The sequence below is a fragment of the Nicotiana tomentosiformis genome, chromosome 2 (assembly GCF_000390325.3).
Source record: "Nicotiana tomentosiformis chromosome 2, ASM39032v3, whole genome shotgun sequence".
Classification (NCBI taxonomy): Eukaryota; Viridiplantae; Streptophyta; class Magnoliopsida; order Solanales; family Solanaceae; genus Nicotiana; species Nicotiana tomentosiformis.
Window position 1 is genome coordinate 42,302,835 of NC_090813.1, and position 18,802 is coordinate 42,321,636.

Genomic DNA, 18,802 nt, shown 5'->3' on the forward strand with positions numbered 1-18,802 from the left:
ACTTGTTGGAAAGCACAATATCCAGTTAAGTAGTTTCAGTGGACAACATGGAACTGCACATAGAAATAAAAAAAGAGAGCAATTTCCAGTTGAATATAAAAAAGGACGTACTTTCTGCAAATCTCTTCAAATCTCGCCATCAAATAGAAGATGGCAGCATTGTCTATGACTTGGTCTTGCTCTCCCTTAACCTCCTCCAAATTTAGGCGAGTCAACCGGTGAGTTTTACCTTCATTTCTCTATATCAAATTCCATCCCGTCTTTTAATTATAGTTTTTGGGTATTATTTTCTTCTTTCATTTCACCCATTTTATCGATCGATTTTCTGCCCCAGCTACTGATTGATTCTTCAAAAAGATAATCTTTTTTTTTTGCTTTGTAAGTCTTAAAAATGCAATCTTTTTAAGTGGGTGTTTATGTGTTTGTTGAGAAATTGGTTGAATTAACGGGTTGCGATTGGTTGCAGATATCCAGGGATGGCATTTGCAAGTGTGAAATCTACTGAAGGATTGGGGAATTTACCCAAGGTCGTTTTGACTTCTCCTCATGGAAGGTGCATTCTTAGTTTTTAGCTTAATGGTTCAGATTAGATGTTAATTTATTAATTGCTGATTGCGGAGGGGAGCTAAGACTGTATATTTTCTGTCCAAGTAGGACTAAGATATAGTAGTGGCAAAAGAAGTCAGCCATTTGATGTAGAACCTTAATCCTAAACCATAATTGTAATATATTACTTAGAAAAGGTCTAATCTTGAAGGATTAAATATATCGGGCTATGTTCTCAAAGATAGATAAGGAAAAAGAAATGTAATGACAAGGTTGGTGAAGATCTTCCAAGTTCTTCATGTCGAACTGATCACAATCTGGACAAAAAACTAGTTGTTCTGAAAAATGTCAGATGTCAAAATTTTCTTTCCCTTATTTTGCAGTGAGGCAGAGCTATATCTATTTGGAGCTTGTCTCACATCTTGGAAAGTAGACAGTAAAGATCTTCTTTTTGTTAGACCAGATGCTGTATTCAATGGTCAGAAACCAATCAGGTTTTGTACATGTTCCCATTTTCCTTTAATTTAGCTGCAGTATCTTCAATGTCTTATTTGAAACGGAAAGAGCTAAAGAAGTTATATCACCTTTCTTATTGACTATTCTACATTGTATAGTGGAGGAATACCGCATTGTTTCCCCCAATTTGGACCTGGCCCAATCCAGCAGGTAAATTGCTTTACGTGTTTCTATGTATATAGTTTAGACTACTTATAGTTAGAGAGCTCAGCATTTCTTACTGGAGAAGCAACTGTTTTACAAGACCTTCAACTGACATTATCTGCTGCCAACACACTCTAGCACTTAGTTTGATGCTAGAAATATATTTTAAAGCTCCACTTAGAGTTATATTGGTAATCTAAGTTGCTCGGACACGAGTGCGTTCTAGAGGTCGGATCCTTCGAGATGTAAATTCTAAGATTCGGGGATACGGATCCTAGTACAGATACGGGTGCGGGGATCCAGCTAAAAATAATTCAAAAAAATTAAAAATATAAAAATATCTCTAGATTATGAGAAATTTTGTGAAATACTTATGTATAGTTTTAAAGTGTGGATTTTTTTTTTATTCTCAAGTTGTCGATAAATAAATGATTGATTTCCTAGGTAAGGTATACTATTTTCTTCAAATTTACCCTAGTTTTGGTTATGATTTCGAGAATCAAATTGTATCTCGTCTCGAATTTTTCCGGCGGTTGTGGCCAAAGTACCCAAAATCCTTTGACCAGATCCGGCACAGACCCGATACCCACACCCATACTAGTGTCGTGTCGACACGGGTGCGGCACCTAAACTGCCATGTCGGAGTAACTTAGTTGGTAATTATGGCACGCAATATGTCAACTTATTCTTGGACAAGTTATCTGATCAGTTTCTGGATGCTGGTTTTGAGTCTTATATCTGATCAGTTTCTGGATGCTGGTTTTGAGTCTTACATGTGCTCATCTGATTGACAGCACGGATTTGGAAGGAACATGAATTGGTCTCTGGTTAGCTCCGAAAATGTGGAAGGGAATCCTATTGTTACTTTGGAGCTAAAGGATGGCCCTTACAGCCGTGCGATGTGGGACTATAGTTTCCACGCTCTTTACAAGGTTCGAATAGTAGTTATTTAGCATCTTGCATTTACCAAAATTGTCGTCTTGTTCATCCTCATATTCCTAGATTGCTTCTGTAGCTAATTAACCGTTCAGAGACAGCTAAACTGGATAAATACCTGTTTGAGTAGACAGAAGGTTGAAAGCTATTGGCAGAGCTATGGGGAAAATGCAGAGCTACCTTTGCATCTCAAAATGATGTTTGCCCATATTAATTTGTAAATTTTCAAAAGTAACTAATACATTTTTTTTGAAAAGGTAAGTAAATTTTATTAATGCAAGCACCAAGGAGGTACTGCAAAACAGAAGTAAACAACCCCCCCCCCCCCCCCCCAACAAAAAAAAAAATTTCTGAGAAAGTGATATTACCCACTTCCCTATATCTATCGGCCCACAACTCTCAAATACAAACTCTATCACTGGTATGTGACTTTTATGTAAAGGAATCTGATAAAGGACTCTCATTTACGTACTTTGGTGAAACACCTATTTGATGTGATAGATGGCTATACATTTCCTGTAACGCATAGTTACAACCCAGATTCTTTTCATCAAGCATGATACATGATAAAACTTTTAACTTTGCATTTTGCAATTTCTTGCAGATCACTCTTGATAAGAAGACCCTTTCCACGGAATTCACAATTACAAATACTGACAACAAATCATTTTCGTTTACTACTGCTCTTCATACTTACTTCCGCGTAAGTATTTCTCTGGCAACTTATGAGTAGAAATTCCCATAGTTGGGGCGCATCTCCTGAAACTTTTGAACTTTATCAGGAATTCAAGGCCTGTCAAATTATAGCGTTGGGAAATGGAATAATAAGATATTGTTTTTTCCCAAAAGAATAAATAAGATGTCAATACTGAATAATCGTGTTCTGCTCTCTTCCTCTTCTAAACAAATAAACCTCTCGTTTTTCCTTTTTTCTTTCTTTTCCCTCAATCATTGGCTCTGGGGGTGATGAATGTTAACTCATTTCCTTAATAACTTCATTTTCTTTCTCGTTCAATTGAACTCATTTCCTTAATAACTTCATTTTCTTTCTCGTTCAATTGATTCATGATCATTGGTAAGCTTGTTATCTACCCAAGAAAAAAAAACCTTTTTCATCCAGTGTTCTATTCTCCAGGCGTCTGTAACAGGTGCATCAGTTAGTGGCTTAAAAGGTTGCAAAACTCTAAACAAAGTTCCTGATCCGACAAATCCTGTGGAGGGTAAGGAGGAAAGGTCAGTATGAGATCTCAAATAGATCAAGAAAGAGTCATTCTCTTCTACCAGGATATACTTATTATCTTAAAGAATTCATGACTGTGAATAAGAACATCCATTCTTTATGGTATGCTCTTAGATTTACAGTTTGTTCATGCATTCTGCAGAAACTAATCCACGTCCTGATAATTTTCTCTGCCACAGGGATGTGGTGACATTTCCTGGATTTGTGGACTGTGTTTATCTTGATGCACCTAATGAGTTACAGCTAGATAATGGTTTAGGTGATAAAATATCCATCAAAAACACCAAGTGAGTTACTACTTCCCACCCACCTTCATGGAGTTGGTCAAAGAACTATCTTGCCCCCTAGTTGTCTAATTTACCAAGTTGAATGTGTTTTGTACGTGCAGCTGGTCTGATGCTGTTCTATGGAACCCTCATCTGACCATGGAACAAAGCTACAAAGACTTTGTTTGCGTTGAAAATGCCAAGGTATTTATATAGGATCTCTCTGTGTTGCTAGATTGAAATGTGTTTCTAGATTTCTTCGTCCCATTTCCTTTGACATTCTGCATGTGATTTCCACATACATTTGATCTAATTGCAAATTAGTAGCCCTTTGCCTACCCAATTGCATGTTATTTCTCTTACTTATGGTTGAAAAGCTTCATATGCTTGACCTCATTTGCTATTTTTGTTGTTTTCCCTCGTTCATATCAGATTGGAAAAGTTCAGCTGGAACCGGAGCAATCTTGGACGGCTGTACAACATCTAACTGTTGCTTAAAGATGGCGGAGTAGAGAAATCAACTTTTTGGAGAAAATTTTTGCTGCATCTTAAGTTAAAAGACTCATCTGTGGACAATGGTTGAGAAGGGCAATAAACAATAAAAAGGTAATGTTGTATCTTTCATGGCCTGATTTTCATGCCAATTAGAGTGTTGAAGTGATATTTTCATATTCGTTCCCTCTTCTCTCCCCCTTTATTCTCCACTTTATTTGCCAAATCCTCAAAGCTAGGAAACGAAGCTGCAAAACATGTATGTTGAATTCTCCAAATTTTGTGATTAAGGGAGAAAATGTACTATGTATAAGGAAAAGAAAAAAGAAATGCAAGTTCTTCTTGATTCTTCCTGATATGAATCCTACAGTACGATTGTTGCATTCAAAACATTTCCAACTATCTCTTAGAATGGTAAAAATGCTCAAGCTCAGAAAGGCCAAAGGAGAGTAATTACGGAGCCGAATACTAAAAACTGTTGCCTCACAAAGCAGAAACTAAAATGAAATGAGTATTATCAAGAGATCAACATAGCAATGAAACAAACCATCAAAATGATGAACACCACAGCCAAAACCCAACATACCCAAGTCACTCCCTTCTTCTGATGCTGCTTAGCATAGAAAAGACTGTTAGTTCCACCACTGATGAAACTTCCAGCAGTGGCCATATTGCGCTCAATATCATCTAACTGTTCACCTTGAGTCTCAACTAAAACAGCCATATCAAGAAATACTTGATGAAGTTTCTCCAGGCTCTTCTGTATGTCCATTACAGCCTCATGCCTATCTTTCTCTTCCACATTCATCTCCGTCTTTCCTGCAAATATTTCTACTTTCCCACTTCCTCCTGACACCATCTTCTCAATCACTTCCTCGGTTGGTTCCTCACCTGTCTCGTTGTAATATCTTCTTCTGAGGCAGTCTTTATAATCTGATATGATTTTCTCACGCAAAGCCTGAAACTCATTCATAATGTCCCTAAGCTTGACCCTCAATCCATTGGTCATATTAACTCTCGTTCGATCAACCACAGTGCCTTCTGCATATGCCACTGATAATTTTCGATTAGCCACATTTGATATGTCGAGTGCTTCAAGTTTTGCCTTAACAATCTTGGCTTTGCGAAGAACAGAAACCATGTTTGAATCCATTCTATCTCTAAGGCCACGAAGAACTTTGGGACCGTGAGTGATCTTTGTCTCTTCATTCAGATTTTGAAGATCAATCAAGAGATTAGTAATCTCTTCTATATCAACTTTCACTACCTCGATTTCATGGAAGAAGTTGGAAAGATTGTCTTCATCTGTGCGGCTGAGTTGGCCCATCTCCAAATCCCTCTCTGTTTCAAGATCCAATTGGGCTTGTTTCTTCAATTCCACATAACTTAAGAACGATTTTGTCATGAGATCGTTCATCTTCACTCCACTTTCTGTAAACTCTACAATTAATCAAGAACAACTTTATAAATACACCAGAAAGAAAGTTTACGGCAGTGGAAGGAACTGCATGCAAGAAAAGACTTCTACCATTTTTTTCAGTATGGCAATTTGTTATGAAATAATCCGATTGAAAATGAAATTCCACACCAAGAAAACATGATAAAAGAGGAAAAGATAAAATAAGAATTAAGGGGAAAAGAATTTTTTTAAAAATGGCGTCTTGAAAACAGAGAATGCATTGTGTGAATTCAAGAAGAAACCTTACACTTCAAATTCTGATGGGACAGAAGTAGGGGGGTGTTATCCAATTTTTGAAGAGCTTTGCAGTTCTTCTCCTTCCAGATGATGAAGAAAATGGCGTGAGTCTTCTTCTTCTTCTCCTTTTGGGAACTGTATGGGCAAGAGAAGGGGAATTGGATTCTTGAGAGTTTCAAATATTTGAAAGTTTCGTAAGGCAGAAATGACAAGTAGCCGTTAAATAGTTGCCCCGCTTAAGTCGGTGACGGTTACTGACTCAAGAGTAATCCCAAGGAAGAAAGGAAAAAAGAAATAGAAAAAAGAAAGGAAGAGGTGGGAAAGGTCGATACATAAACCACTCTGAACTTGCTCCGAGGGTTGACTCATTTTAAGACTAAAGTAAAATTCCCGTTAAATTTAGTGGGCGGAATTGTAGAATTCCGAAAAAAAGTGATTTTTTTTAAAGTGAAAATTGTTACAAGAGAAATCAAATTTTCCTCCATGATCTTCTCAAATGCTTAATAATATATTTATATGCTTAATGATATATTCACATATTTTTATTTATTTTTTATGCCTATATAAAGGCCTTGTAATAGATAGGAAAAACACACAATTGAAGAAGAAATAAGAATCTCTCTTCCTCTCTTTCTCTCTATATCTCTTAGCTTGTTTTTCCTTGTTCGATATTGTTATTCTGAGTTATATTTATAATACGTTATCAGCACGATTGTCACCTTCATTTTTATAATCACATCCTAGTTGTGTTCGATTCTCCTTCAGGTATATCACTATATATTCTTTTAGTTTATGGTAATATATATGCACCAATATGCTATTTATTAACAAATTCATATACTGTTAAGCATTTATTTTAGTTGGTCATGTTACTGAAGTTCTCTTACCTTGCTTATTGTTAAAGAAAATATAAATGCGTTAAACTAACAAAAAAAATAACTTAATAAATATGTGTGGACTTGCGTAGAGCAAAACTTATCTTCAAGATATTTTACAAAAATAAAATAGTGATAACCAAGGTGACAAAGTAATTATTGTACATACTAGTTTAAATTACTTTATAATTAGTGGAAAGTAATATTTGAATACATTCACTCTTATCACCGTATATAGTTATTCCTCAAATCCACGTTTATAATAAATTGCTTTTCTTTTACCATACTAAATATATCTCTTTGTATTTATTTATATACTCCATAATTCTTGTTTATTTGACATATATATTATATGTTACTTTTTATACTGCATGTTTGAAGTGATCAACTTCTTAATTAGCTGTCTGATTTATTTTTACAAGTATATTTTCATTGAAAATTATTTTTATTTGTTCTAACCCATTTACTTTTGTGATTAGTTTCAATATGTCAAACTTGTCAAAGCTTGAATTTGTGGTACTAGACATTACCGGAAAGAATTATTTATCATGGGTCCTTGATGCTGAAATTCACCTTGACGCTAAAAGTCTTGGAAATACTATTATACAAAAAAATGAAGCATCAAATCAGGATAAAGCGAATGCCATGATTTTCCTTCGTCATCATCTACATGAAGGGTTAAAAACTGAATATTTAACTGTAAAAGATCCACTCGAGTTATGGATTAATTTGAAGGATCGATATGACCACCTAAAACTTACGGTATTACCGAAAGCTCGGTATGAATTGATACATTTAAGGTTGCAAGACTTTAAAACCGTAAGTGAGTATAATTCAGCTATCTTTAAAGTAAGTTCTCTATTAAAATTATGTGGAGACACTATCACAGATGAGGACTTATTAGAAAAAATATTTTCTACTTTTCACGCTTCAAATGTGGTGCTACAACAGCAATACCGTGAAAAGGGTTTTAAGAAATATTCTGAGTTAATCACATGCCTACTTGTGGCAGAGCAGAATAATACTCTATTAATGAAAAATCATGAAGCCCGTCCCACTGGGTCAGCACCATTCCCGGAAGTGAATGTTGTAGCAGCATATGATAAGTCTGAAAGAAAATAAAATAACTACCGTGGTCGTGGACATAGTCGTAAACATGGCAGGGGACGAAACAATTATCGTCATTATGGTGGAAGTAAACAGGAGAACAATAAGGGTTCTCAAATTAATCCTTCAAAAGGTAAAATTAGTATGTGTCACCGATGTGGTATGAAAGGTTATTGGGCACGCATTTGTCGTACGCCAGATTATTTTGTCAAACTTTATCAAGCCTCCCTTAGAAAGAAAGAAAATAATGTGGAGGCACATTTGACCTTTCAAAATAATGATGATGAAGCATGTCCCTCAAACAAATATGATTCTGAGGCACATCTTGCATATAAAGATGATGATTTTGGAGGCCTAGCAAATATTACTCATTTAGAAGCTGGAGACTTCTTTGAGGATATTGACTGAAGAACTAATCATCTTACTGGGAATGAAGCTATAATAAAAGTTGTCATTTTGTTATGTTTGCAACTAGTTTATTTTTTTTAAGTGTATTTTCCTAATGTATCATGTGTTACTAGTTTCTACATTCCTAATGTATTTCTTAATATATATTTTGTTTGTCTTTCGTATTTCTTATAATGTACTTTTTAATTTTTTTTATGAAGAATATGAAAATTTCCCGGTCTTCAGTTGGACTCAAGATTAATAAAGATGATATATGTCTTCTGGATAGTGCTACAACACACACTATTTTAAGAGATAAGAGATATTTCTCTTATTTGGTAATGAAAGAAGCCAATATTAATACAATATCCGGTAGTACAAAATTAATTGAAGGTTCTGGAAGAGCCAATTTATTACTACCAAGAGGAACAAATTTGGCTATTGATGAAGCACTATATTGTAGTAAATCTCAAAGAAACTTATTAAGTTTCAAAGATATTCGCCAAAATGGCTACCATATTGAGACTACAAATGAGGAAAAGATTGAATATCTTTATATTACTATAATAATGTATGGTAAGAAATATGTGCTTGAAATGTTACCTGCTCTTTCCTCCGGCTTATACTACATAAGTATTAGCAAGATTGAAACGCATGCCATAGTAAATGAAAAGTTTACTAATCAAGATAATTTTATTATTTGGCATGACCGGTTGGGTCATACTGATTCTACTATGATGCGTAAAATAATTGAGAATTTACATGGACATTCAATGAAGAACCATAAGATTCTTCAATTTAAAGAATTCTCTTGTGCTGCATGTTCTCAAGGCAAATTAATTATTAGACCATCAGCTATTAAAGTTAGGATGGAATCCCCTACATTTCTGGAACGTATACAGGGTGATATATGTGGGCCCATTCACCCTCCATGTGGACTATTCAGATATTATATGGTTTTGGTAGATGCATCTACAAGATGGTCACATGTGTGCTTACTATCAACTCGCAATATGATACTTGCGAGATTGTTGGCTCAAATAATAAAGCTAAGAGCACAATTTTCAGATTATGCAATTAAGACAATTCGTCTTGATAATGCTGGTGAGTTTACATCCCAAGCCTTTAATGATTATTGTATATCAACTGGGATAACAATTGAGCATCTGATTGCTCATGTTCATACACAAAATGGTCTAGCGGAATCATTGATCAAACGCCTCCAATTAATTGCTAGACCAATGCTTATGAGAACAAAACTTCCCATTTCAATATGGGGTCATGCTATTTTACATGCAGTAGCACTTGTGCGGATAAGGCACACAAGTTATTATAAAGTCTCCCCATTGCAATTGGCTTTTGGTCAGGAGCCAAATATTTCTCATCTTAGAATCTTTGGTTGTGCGATATATGTTCCAATTGCTCCACCACAACGCACAAAGATGGGTCCCCAAAGAAGGTTGGGAGTATATGTTGGGTATGAATCTCCTTCTATTATAAAATATCTGGAGCCTATGACTGGAGATTTATTTACAGCAAGATTTTCTGATTGTCATTTTGATGAATCAGTATACCTAATATTAGGGGGAGAAAATAAGCAGCTGAGAAAGGAGATAGATTGGAATATATTATCAATATCTCATTTAGATCCTCGAACAAATCAATGTGAACAAGAGGTTGAAAAGATAATTCATTTGCAAAATATTGCAAATCAACTGCCAGATGCATTCACTGACCTACCAAGGGTGACTAAGTCACATATTCCAGCTGCTAATGCTCCAATTCGAGTGGATATCCCGGTAGGACAATTAATTAAAGCAAATAATTTTAAACCACGCTTGAAACGTGGTAGACCTATCGGTTCTAAGGATAAAAATTCTCGAAAAAGAAAAGGAGCAAATGATCAAAGTGATCATAATACGGAGGTAGTGACTCAAGAAGAGCACAAAGACATAAAAAATTATAAAACCTCAAGGGAGGTTCAGGTACCTGAAAATGATAAGAATGAAGAGATCTCAATAAGTTATGTCTTAACGGGAAAAAGATGAAACCGAAATAATATTGTTATCGATAACGTTTTTGCTTATAATATCGCTATTGAAATAATACAACAAGATGAGGATCTTGAACCAAAATCTGTTGATGAATGTAGACAGAGAAATGATTGGCCAAAATGGGAAGATGCTATCCAGGCAGAATTAACTTCACCTGCGAAACGTGAAGTTTTTGGGTCTGTAGTCTAAACACCAAATGGTGTTAAGCCTGTTCGTTATAAATGGGTTTTTATACGTAAAAGGAATGAGAAAAATGAGGTACAAAGATATAAGGCACGCCTTGTTGCACAAGGATTTTCACAAAGGCCTGGTATCGATTATGAAGAGACATATTCTCCTGTTATAGATGCTATAACGTTCCGTTATCTTATTAGTTTTGCTGTCCATGAAAAGCTTGACATGCATTAAATGGATGTGGTTACAGCCTACCTTTACGGCTCACTTGATAATGAGATATACATAAAAAATTTCCAGGGATTTAAAATGCCTGATGCACATAATTCGAAGTCCCGGGAAATATTTTCAATCAAACTGCAAAGATCTTTGTATGGTCTAAAGCAATCAGGTAGAATGTGGTATAACCGCCTTAATGAGTATTTATTAAAGAAAGGTTATATAAATGATACCATTTGTCCATGTATTTTTATAAAGAAAACAACATCAGAGTTTGTTGTACTTGCTGTATATGTTGATGACATAAACCTTATTGGAACTCCTACAGAACTCCAAAAGGCAATTGATTATTTAAAGAAGGAATTTGAGATGAAAGATCTCGGAAAAATAAAATTATGTCTTGGTTTGCAAATTGAACATTTGGCAAACGGGACTTTTGTTCATCAATCTGCCTACATAGAAAAGGTATTGAAACGGTTTTACATGGATGGAGCACATCCATTAAGTACTCCTATGATTGCTCGATCACTTGATGTGAATAAGGACCCGTTCCGACCTCAAGAAAAGAATGAAGAACTTCTTGGTCCTGAAGTACCATATCTTAGTGCAATTGGTGCACTTATGTAACTTGCTAATACTACAAGGCCTGACATAACTTTTTCAGTTAATGTCTTAGCAAGATATAGCTCTGCTTCTACAATGAGATATTGGAATGGAATCAAACATATATTGCGATATCTAAAAGGGACTATCGATATGGGGTTATTTTCTGGCAATGATTGCAATCCCGATCTTGTTGGTTATGCCGATGCTGGGTATTTATCTGACCCACACAAGGCTCGATCTCAAACAGGCTATGTGTTTATATATGGAGGCACTGCCATATCTTGGCGATCGACTAAGCAATCAATAGTGGCTACTTCATCTAATCATGCTGAGATAATTGCTATTCATGAAGCAAGTAGAGAATGTGTATGGTTGAGGTCTATAGTATACCTTATTCGAGACAAGTGTGGTTTGAAGTGTGATAAATTACCCACAATTTTGTATGAAGACAATGCAGCATGCATAGCCCAATTGAAAGGAGGATTCATAAAAGGGGATATGACAAAGCACATTTCACCAAAGTTATTTTTCACACATGATCTTCAAAAGAATGGTGATATCAATGTGCAACAGATCCATTCAAGTGATAATATGGCTGATTTGTTCACCAAATCTCTACCGACGTCAACCTTCAAGAAACTAGTGTACAAGATTGGGATGCGAAAGTTCAAGGATGTGAATTGATGCTCTCATCAGGGGGAGTTAATACGTGTTGTACTCTTTTTTTCTTACATGATTTTGTCCCACTGGGTTTTCCTTGCAAGGTTTTTAACGAGGCAACCAAAAGGCGTATTTCTAAACATGTGTACTTTTTTTCCTTCACTATGATTTTTTTTTTCAATAAGATTTTTTTTCTAATAAGGTTTTAGCGAGGCACATTATCTATGGATATCCAAGGGGGAGTATTATAAGAGAAATTAAATTATGTTGGATGTCTACTCTTCCTCCATGATCTTCTCAAATGCTTAATGACATATTCAATGACATATTTCTATGCTTAATGATATATTCAATGACATATTTTTATTCACTTTTCATGCCTATATAAAGGCCTTGTAATAGATAGGAAAAACACACAATTGAAGAAGAAATAAGAATCTCTCTTCCTCTCTTTCTCTTTATATCTCTTAGCTTGTTTTTCCTTGTTCGATATTGTTATTCTGAGTTATATTTATAACAAAAATATTATTTTAAAATTAGAGTTGTGTTTGGACATGAATATTATTTTGGGTTGTTTTTGAATTTTTGTGAGTGATCTGAGTGAATTTTGAAAAATAATTTTTTGGAGTTTTTCAAATGTTTGAAAAATTCCAAAATTTATTTTCAAGTAAATATTAAAAATTTTATGGCCAAATACTGATTTCGAAAAAAAAAAAATCGAAAAAAAGTGAAAAAGTTCTCATTGCCAAACGGCTTAATTGTATTAGAAAATTTATATCAATCAAAGATTAATTTACTATGCATGGCATGCTTGAGAGCATAAAACGTTACTGGTAAATTTGTGGCATACGAAAGGAACCGAAACTTTTGACATATACCTTTATAGTTGTGTGTGTTTCACATAAAAAGCGAACTAGGATTCTAAACTCACTCGATTATCTTCTTAGAGATACAAATTATGTTGAGACCTACTTAAAACGATGTGAAAGAAATTATGTTTCACATCTGACGCTTAACATTTGCTTTCTTATCACTTGTGATTGTACAATTACACTAAACTCGAATTCGATAAAGAAATAATTCGATATCAGTATTGCAGCCAGGAATTCCGTCAAGAATGTTCAAACTTCAAGTAAGTCAATAATTTTTTATGTCGATGAATGGTGTAATAAAATTTTTAAATCAAACTACTCAATATTTAGCTAAACAATAAAAAAAACTAATAGAACTATAGTTTATAAATTAAAATTAAAATAACAAAAAAATAACACTAAAATTTTTACTGATAAACGTAAGCATAAAACCAAAAGGAAGAGAGAGTCAAAAGGATTTATAGTTTTGTAGACAATAAAATTGCAAAATAAAATCAAGACCGAAAAATATTGCAATAATCGTAGTATTTTATTTCAAATATTTGAGCGTTACAATCTCTATGATTCCTCTAATTCTTCTTTCCAATAGTAAATAAATTCAAGGGCCTTTGAGCTCGATCTTGAATCTATATTTGTTGTCACGAACGATGATCTTGGATTCAACTAGTACGAACTTTGATTTGAACTCGTACTCCTTGAACCTTGATTTGTTCTTCGTTCTTGAGCTTGAACTTGATTTCTTGAACTTGAGCTTAATTGCTTGAAGCTTGAAACATGCAGAGAAATTTGCGGCGTTTGATCCACGAGCTCTCTCTTGCTTCTTGTTATAACTTATGGTTCTTTTTCTGAGTTATGAAAACCCTTATTTATAGTTATGAGAGGGAAGAATTGTGATATGAACAAACTCTTTTCGACCAATCAGATTGAAGAGTGATAATGCCACATTTAATTGGCCAGAACATGTCACTTGCACATGTGGCGCAGTTTCATTGGCCTTTTAATGTGACTTGGCATGCCTTGTCATTTTGACACGCAACATAATCCTATTGGCTCTTCCGTTTGTCTTGGCGTCACTACAACAAAATATATTTGTAGCTACGAAAGCTAAGCTACAAATCTAAATTTCGTAGCTATTACTTAATAATAGCCACAAAAATTAGAATTTCGTGGCTATCTATAAATTCTTAAAATTTCTTAGCCACAAAACTAAATTTATAAAGCTAATTCATTATTTTTGTTATAATTACTAGTTTTCGTGGCAATAACTACCTAAACAGCTACAAACTTATTGCTATAGTAAAATTTCATAGGTAATCATAAGTTTTGCCATGGTTTAAACGTTACTGTAGCAATAGTATACTTTTAGCCATAATAATTTTTTTTGAAACAAATTGTTGTAGCTAAATAAATATTTTTGCTTCAAGTTATAAAATATTGTGGCAATAGTTGGCTTAATAGCTACGATTATTTGTCATGACAAAATAATATAGCGATAAATATTTTTATATGATAAACTTTCATAGCTAATCAATAGTTTTTGTCACATGCTGAAATTTACTGTAGCAAAATAAATTTTTTTGTCACAATAAATTATTTAAATTAAAATGTTGTAGTTGAGCAAACAATTTTGCTTCAATTTTTAAATAAATCGTGCCAATAATCGGCTTAATAACTATAATTATTTGTCATAAATGATATAGCCACATATTTATTGTTGTGGTAAAATTTTATAGCTATTCATAAGTTTTTGCAACACTCTAAGTTTCGTGTAGCAATAATAACATTTTAGTCACATTAAATCAGTTAAAACACAATCTTGTAGTTAATTGATGTTTTTGCTTCAAGTTAAAAAAAACCGATACAAATAGTTAGCTTAATAGTTCCAATTATTTGTCATGACAAAATGAATAGTAGACAATTACCATTCATAATTGACCATAACTATATATATTGTCATACATTTGAGGTTATCATTGAAGTAATAATATGTTAACTATAATAAATTAGCTGCAAAACGATTTGTAGAAGAATTCTTTTACTTCGACTAGGAAAGTCATGACAAGAGTTAGTCTAAAAATTATATGCGGTTATGAAAAAATAATTTCATATAGAAATTTGGAAAAACAACAATGTATATAACTTGAAGAATTAATTAACTTCTAAATAAGAAAGATTAAAATGAAAAATATCTTCAATCTTAAAATATAATTTAAATAGAATAAAAATTAAACTAAAAAAAGTATAGTAAAATAGCGACAGGTTTGCGACAAAAAATGAAATTTGTTGCTAGTTTTTGTACTAACATATAGCAGAAGATCTATAAACGAAACTTCTATCGCTAACTTTATTATTCATTTTAATTTTTAGGTTTAATCATTGCAATATCAATCAATTTTTAGATACATTTGTTGTATTTTAAAATCAAACTTACTTCCCCTATATTATAAAAATCTTACACTTACACCTCTATGAGGTAAATGTATAACTACGTTTATTAAAATAAAACTATTAAATAATAAATTACAATTATAGCATTATTCATATACTTATTTTTATAAAATTTAAAAAGAGGATAAACATTTTTGTTGAAAATATTTATTCATGTAGTTGATTAAAAAGGATAATAAATATTCTATGAAATATGCATCTTTCTTAACTCTTAAACATGAAATGAACCCAAAATACTTAATTAGATAACTAGAATTGTTATATATTTGACAAAATAGTTTTATCGTCCAAAAGTCTTTAACTATAATGAAACTATTCTTTTTTTTTCCTTCTAAAAATATGTAAGTCTCTCATATAATGAAAATCATATACAAATAAAATAGCATACAACAAACTTAAGATAATTTTTCAGCGGTTCAATAAATAAACAAACTAAAATAAAATTGATTTATTCATATGTAATAAGAATTTTATATTTAATTAAAAATACAGATAACTTACATGTTTAAAATTTAAGAAAGTTTTCACTAATAGTTGCATATCTTATTAAGCAATTTATATTTAATCAAACGCGTGAATACAAATTTTCAACAATAATATTTATCTTCTCTATTAAATTTTATAAAAATAATACGTAGAACTTTTTATTTAAAAATTTAATTTTTTTAATAAGTATATTTTAATATACATTTAGTTATGGATATACCTTAGAGGAAGTGTAATTAATATACATTTAGTTATGGATATACCTTAGAGGAAGTGTAACCTTAGGATTTTCATAATATAGGGGATATAAGTATTTAATTTTACTATATATAGTTACACTAAGAATTAAGAGTTTCATGTAATGTGGTTGACATCCAAGTCCATAGAAAAATTGATTATATTATAATTATTATTAAATAAGTCTTACGTATACTCAAACCTCTCTATAACGACCTCTTTTGTTCCAATATTTTTTTTTTGCTATAGTGAAACATCGTTATAGAGGATACATATTATAACATAACATAAAAATCGGATATGAGAAAAACTTGACTTTTATAGTGAGTGGTTGTTGTATGAGGATGTTATTATAGAGAAGTCTGACGGTATAAGTTTCAATTATAATTAAAAAAAAAATGGAATTATATCCCACAATTATGTGCATGGCAAATTATATTAAATTTAAACAACTATAATCTTGTACTAATTACATTGTACAATAAATTATTTATATTACTGAATCAAAGAATTAAGAATTTAATATAATTCGTATACAGAAAGAGGATCTTGTCTTTCAAAAAATAGAGAATTTAATATTGCTTGATAAATGAGTTTATAAATAATTAATTAGTACATAATAATTCATATCAAACTAAGTAGTACTTGTGATTTTCTAATATAATTTTAAAAAAAATGTAATTATACAGTAACTTTGTGCTTGTAATTATTTACATTGATCACTAATTATATTCAATTTGAATAAGCATAATCTTTTTTATAAATCTAATTAAACACTAAAATACGAATCTAATATAATAAAAATAGGAGTATATAACAAACTACTAACAATATCATATAGGATGAAAGAAACTTTAAAGAAAAACTTAAGTTAGAATATCTTTATTTTATGCAAATAGTTATTTTTTCTATGTTACTTGACATAAATTATATATTTATTCTTTTTGTATTTTCGTAGGTAGTGTTCTTACTTATAATTGTTAGCACTTACATTTCTTTGCATTTACTGAATTAAGATGTATTAATTAAAAAATAAAAGAAAGCAAAATTTATATATTACATAAGTATATAACAACAAGTAAAAGAATGACAAACAGCAATTGCAATTGGCCCAAAGCAAAATCACCAAAACCTAAACTACATTCTGATCTCTTCGGCCGCCAATCCCACCCCCACTTTCCCAATTCTTTCTTCAACCATGGTTAGACTAAAAAATGCGAGAACGACAGAGAAGAAGAGTGAGAGAGAACCCCATAACTTCTCTATTCTTGAGCAGAAGAGGTAAGCTCGTTTCTCTATATTTTACGGTTTGTGAGTTTTCTCATACCTACTTGACATAAATTTTTGGTTTTAATTTTGCAAATTATTCAGCAATTTAATATTCTGCCCTATTTTTGATATATAGTGAGTGAAAATTTGAAGATTTTGAAGTGGTAATTTTGGGAAGAGCCATAGTTCATGGACTGTGACAGCAAAGCAACATCAGAAAATTGGGATGAAGATCCTTTAAGAAGTTTAAAAAGTCTACAGGTTTTTTTAATTCTTTTGTTGCTTTGTATTTTTCTATTTTGTTATATGTTAAAAATTCTTGTAAAAGAATTATCAAGAAATATTTCTTGTCTTATTGATATTCTATTAATATTTTTACTAATCGAACTTGCATCTTTGTATTGAAGTTGAAACTCAATTGTACCTGTTAAATATTCAGCGAACTCATACAATTGTCAATTGTTGCCTTCTCCGACTAAAATACATCTTTTGGCCAAAAATAATTAATCCATTTCAGTTAAAATTTTAGTCTAGTGCCAGATAGCATGATCTGCCTCCAATTACAAAGTGATTTGTAACTTAGAAAGCACTAATGCGACTCGGTTAAGATTAATTAAATTGCAGTACCGCCTTCTTAGTCTTTGCAAGCAATATGTCTTTTGCTTCATTAATTTTTGAAGCAATGTAGTGGCTATAGCTCTTGCATATGTGATCAGTTATTTTTTGCTTTGATGTATTAAAATACTTTATCGTTGACAGGCAGATTTGTCAAGTTAGAGCAGCAATGACAAGTTAAGACTAAAGCTAAGGTGCAGTTAAGTCGGTGCTACTTAGGGAAGAGAGAAAGGAGAAGACGATGCTACTTTGTGTCTCAAGCAAGATGGTGTTGTAGAAGACTTGCGTATCGTGTTCTTAGCTACATTGTAACAATTCTTATATGTATCTATTTTGGAATCTAAAATATTTGAAATTTTAGCTGCAGGATAAAATTCTTGTGACCAATTATTTTGAAGCAAATTCTTCAATTATAGCAATAGAAATTTAGAATTCGAGGCTACACATATATATAATTGATGGTTAATTTTTTCACTTTCCGTAGCAAATGATTAAACGATAGCTTTAATTCTATATATTTTATGGCAAAAAGAATGAATTCTTAGTTACATACCAAAAAGTTTGTGGCAAATACTTCAATTATAGCTATAAATTTTTGAACTCGTAGCTAAATAAAAGAACAATTGCCACGAGACTGAGGTATAAAAATAGCCACAACATATGAATTTTCGTAGCAAACAAATTAATTATTTTGCCACGATAAAACACCTTGTGGCTACAACATAGAGACTGCTACAGAGTTTATTTGTCGTGGCAAAAGAATAAGAGTTTTTGCTATAGGTATATATTTTGTGGCAAAAAAGTTCTGTTAATATTGCTACAATATCAAAAAAATTCGTAGCAATAAATATTAGTCCTTAGCCACGAATCATGTAAAGTCTGTAGCTAACTTTTAGTTACGCTACTTTTTGCTACGAATGCTACGGAAAAAAATATTGTGGCTAAAGTGTTTAGCCA

General features: G+C 32.3%; 2 protein-coding genes and 1 long non-coding RNA gene across 4 annotated transcripts; 2 read left to right on the plus strand and 1 right to left on the minus strand.

The window, feature by feature from the left end:
* Window positions 1-57: 57 nt before the first annotated feature.
* On the plus strand, window positions 58-4,496 carry LOC104090501 (putative glucose-6-phosphate 1-epimerase). Its single transcript, XM_070195229.1, has 10 exons — window positions 58-218; window positions 467-553; window positions 930-1,040; window positions 1,161-1,212; window positions 2,001-2,138; window positions 2,747-2,845; window positions 3,278-3,375; window positions 3,562-3,669; window positions 3,771-3,852; window positions 4,081-4,496. The coding sequence occupies exons 1-10, from the start codon at window positions 151-153 to the stop codon at window positions 4,144-4,146; spliced, it is 909 nt and encodes a 302-aa protein (XP_070051330.1). The 5' UTR covers window positions 58-150; the 3' UTR covers window positions 4,147-4,496.
* Window positions 4,497-4,527: 31 nt separating this feature from the next.
* Window positions 4,528-5,986, minus strand: LOC104092404 (syntaxin-112-like). Of its 2 annotated transcripts, none has more exons than XM_009597996.4 (2): window positions 5,847-5,986; window positions 4,528-5,580 (listed from the first exon to the last, which is right to left on the minus strand). In XM_009597996.4, the coding sequence occupies exon 2, from the start codon at window positions 5,555-5,557 to the stop codon at window positions 4,658-4,660; it is 900 nt and encodes a 299-aa protein (XP_009596291.1). In that variant the 5' UTR covers window positions 5,558-5,580; window positions 5,847-5,986; the 3' UTR covers window positions 4,528-4,657. The 2 variants fall into 2 exon arrangements, with proteins under 2 accessions (XP_009596291.1, XP_033511042.1); XM_033655151.2 differs by having other exon boundaries at window positions 4,528-5,571; window positions 5,847-5,985.
* Window positions 5,987-17,103: 11,117 nt separating this feature from the next.
* Window positions 17,104-18,232, plus strand: LOC104118345 (uncharacterized). Its single transcript, XR_001973678.3, has 3 exons — window positions 17,104-17,242; window positions 17,367-17,491; window positions 17,990-18,232. It is a non-coding gene; the product is annotated as an uncharacterized lncRNA (long non-coding RNA).
* The last annotated feature ends 570 nt before the right edge of the window (window positions 18,233-18,802 follow it).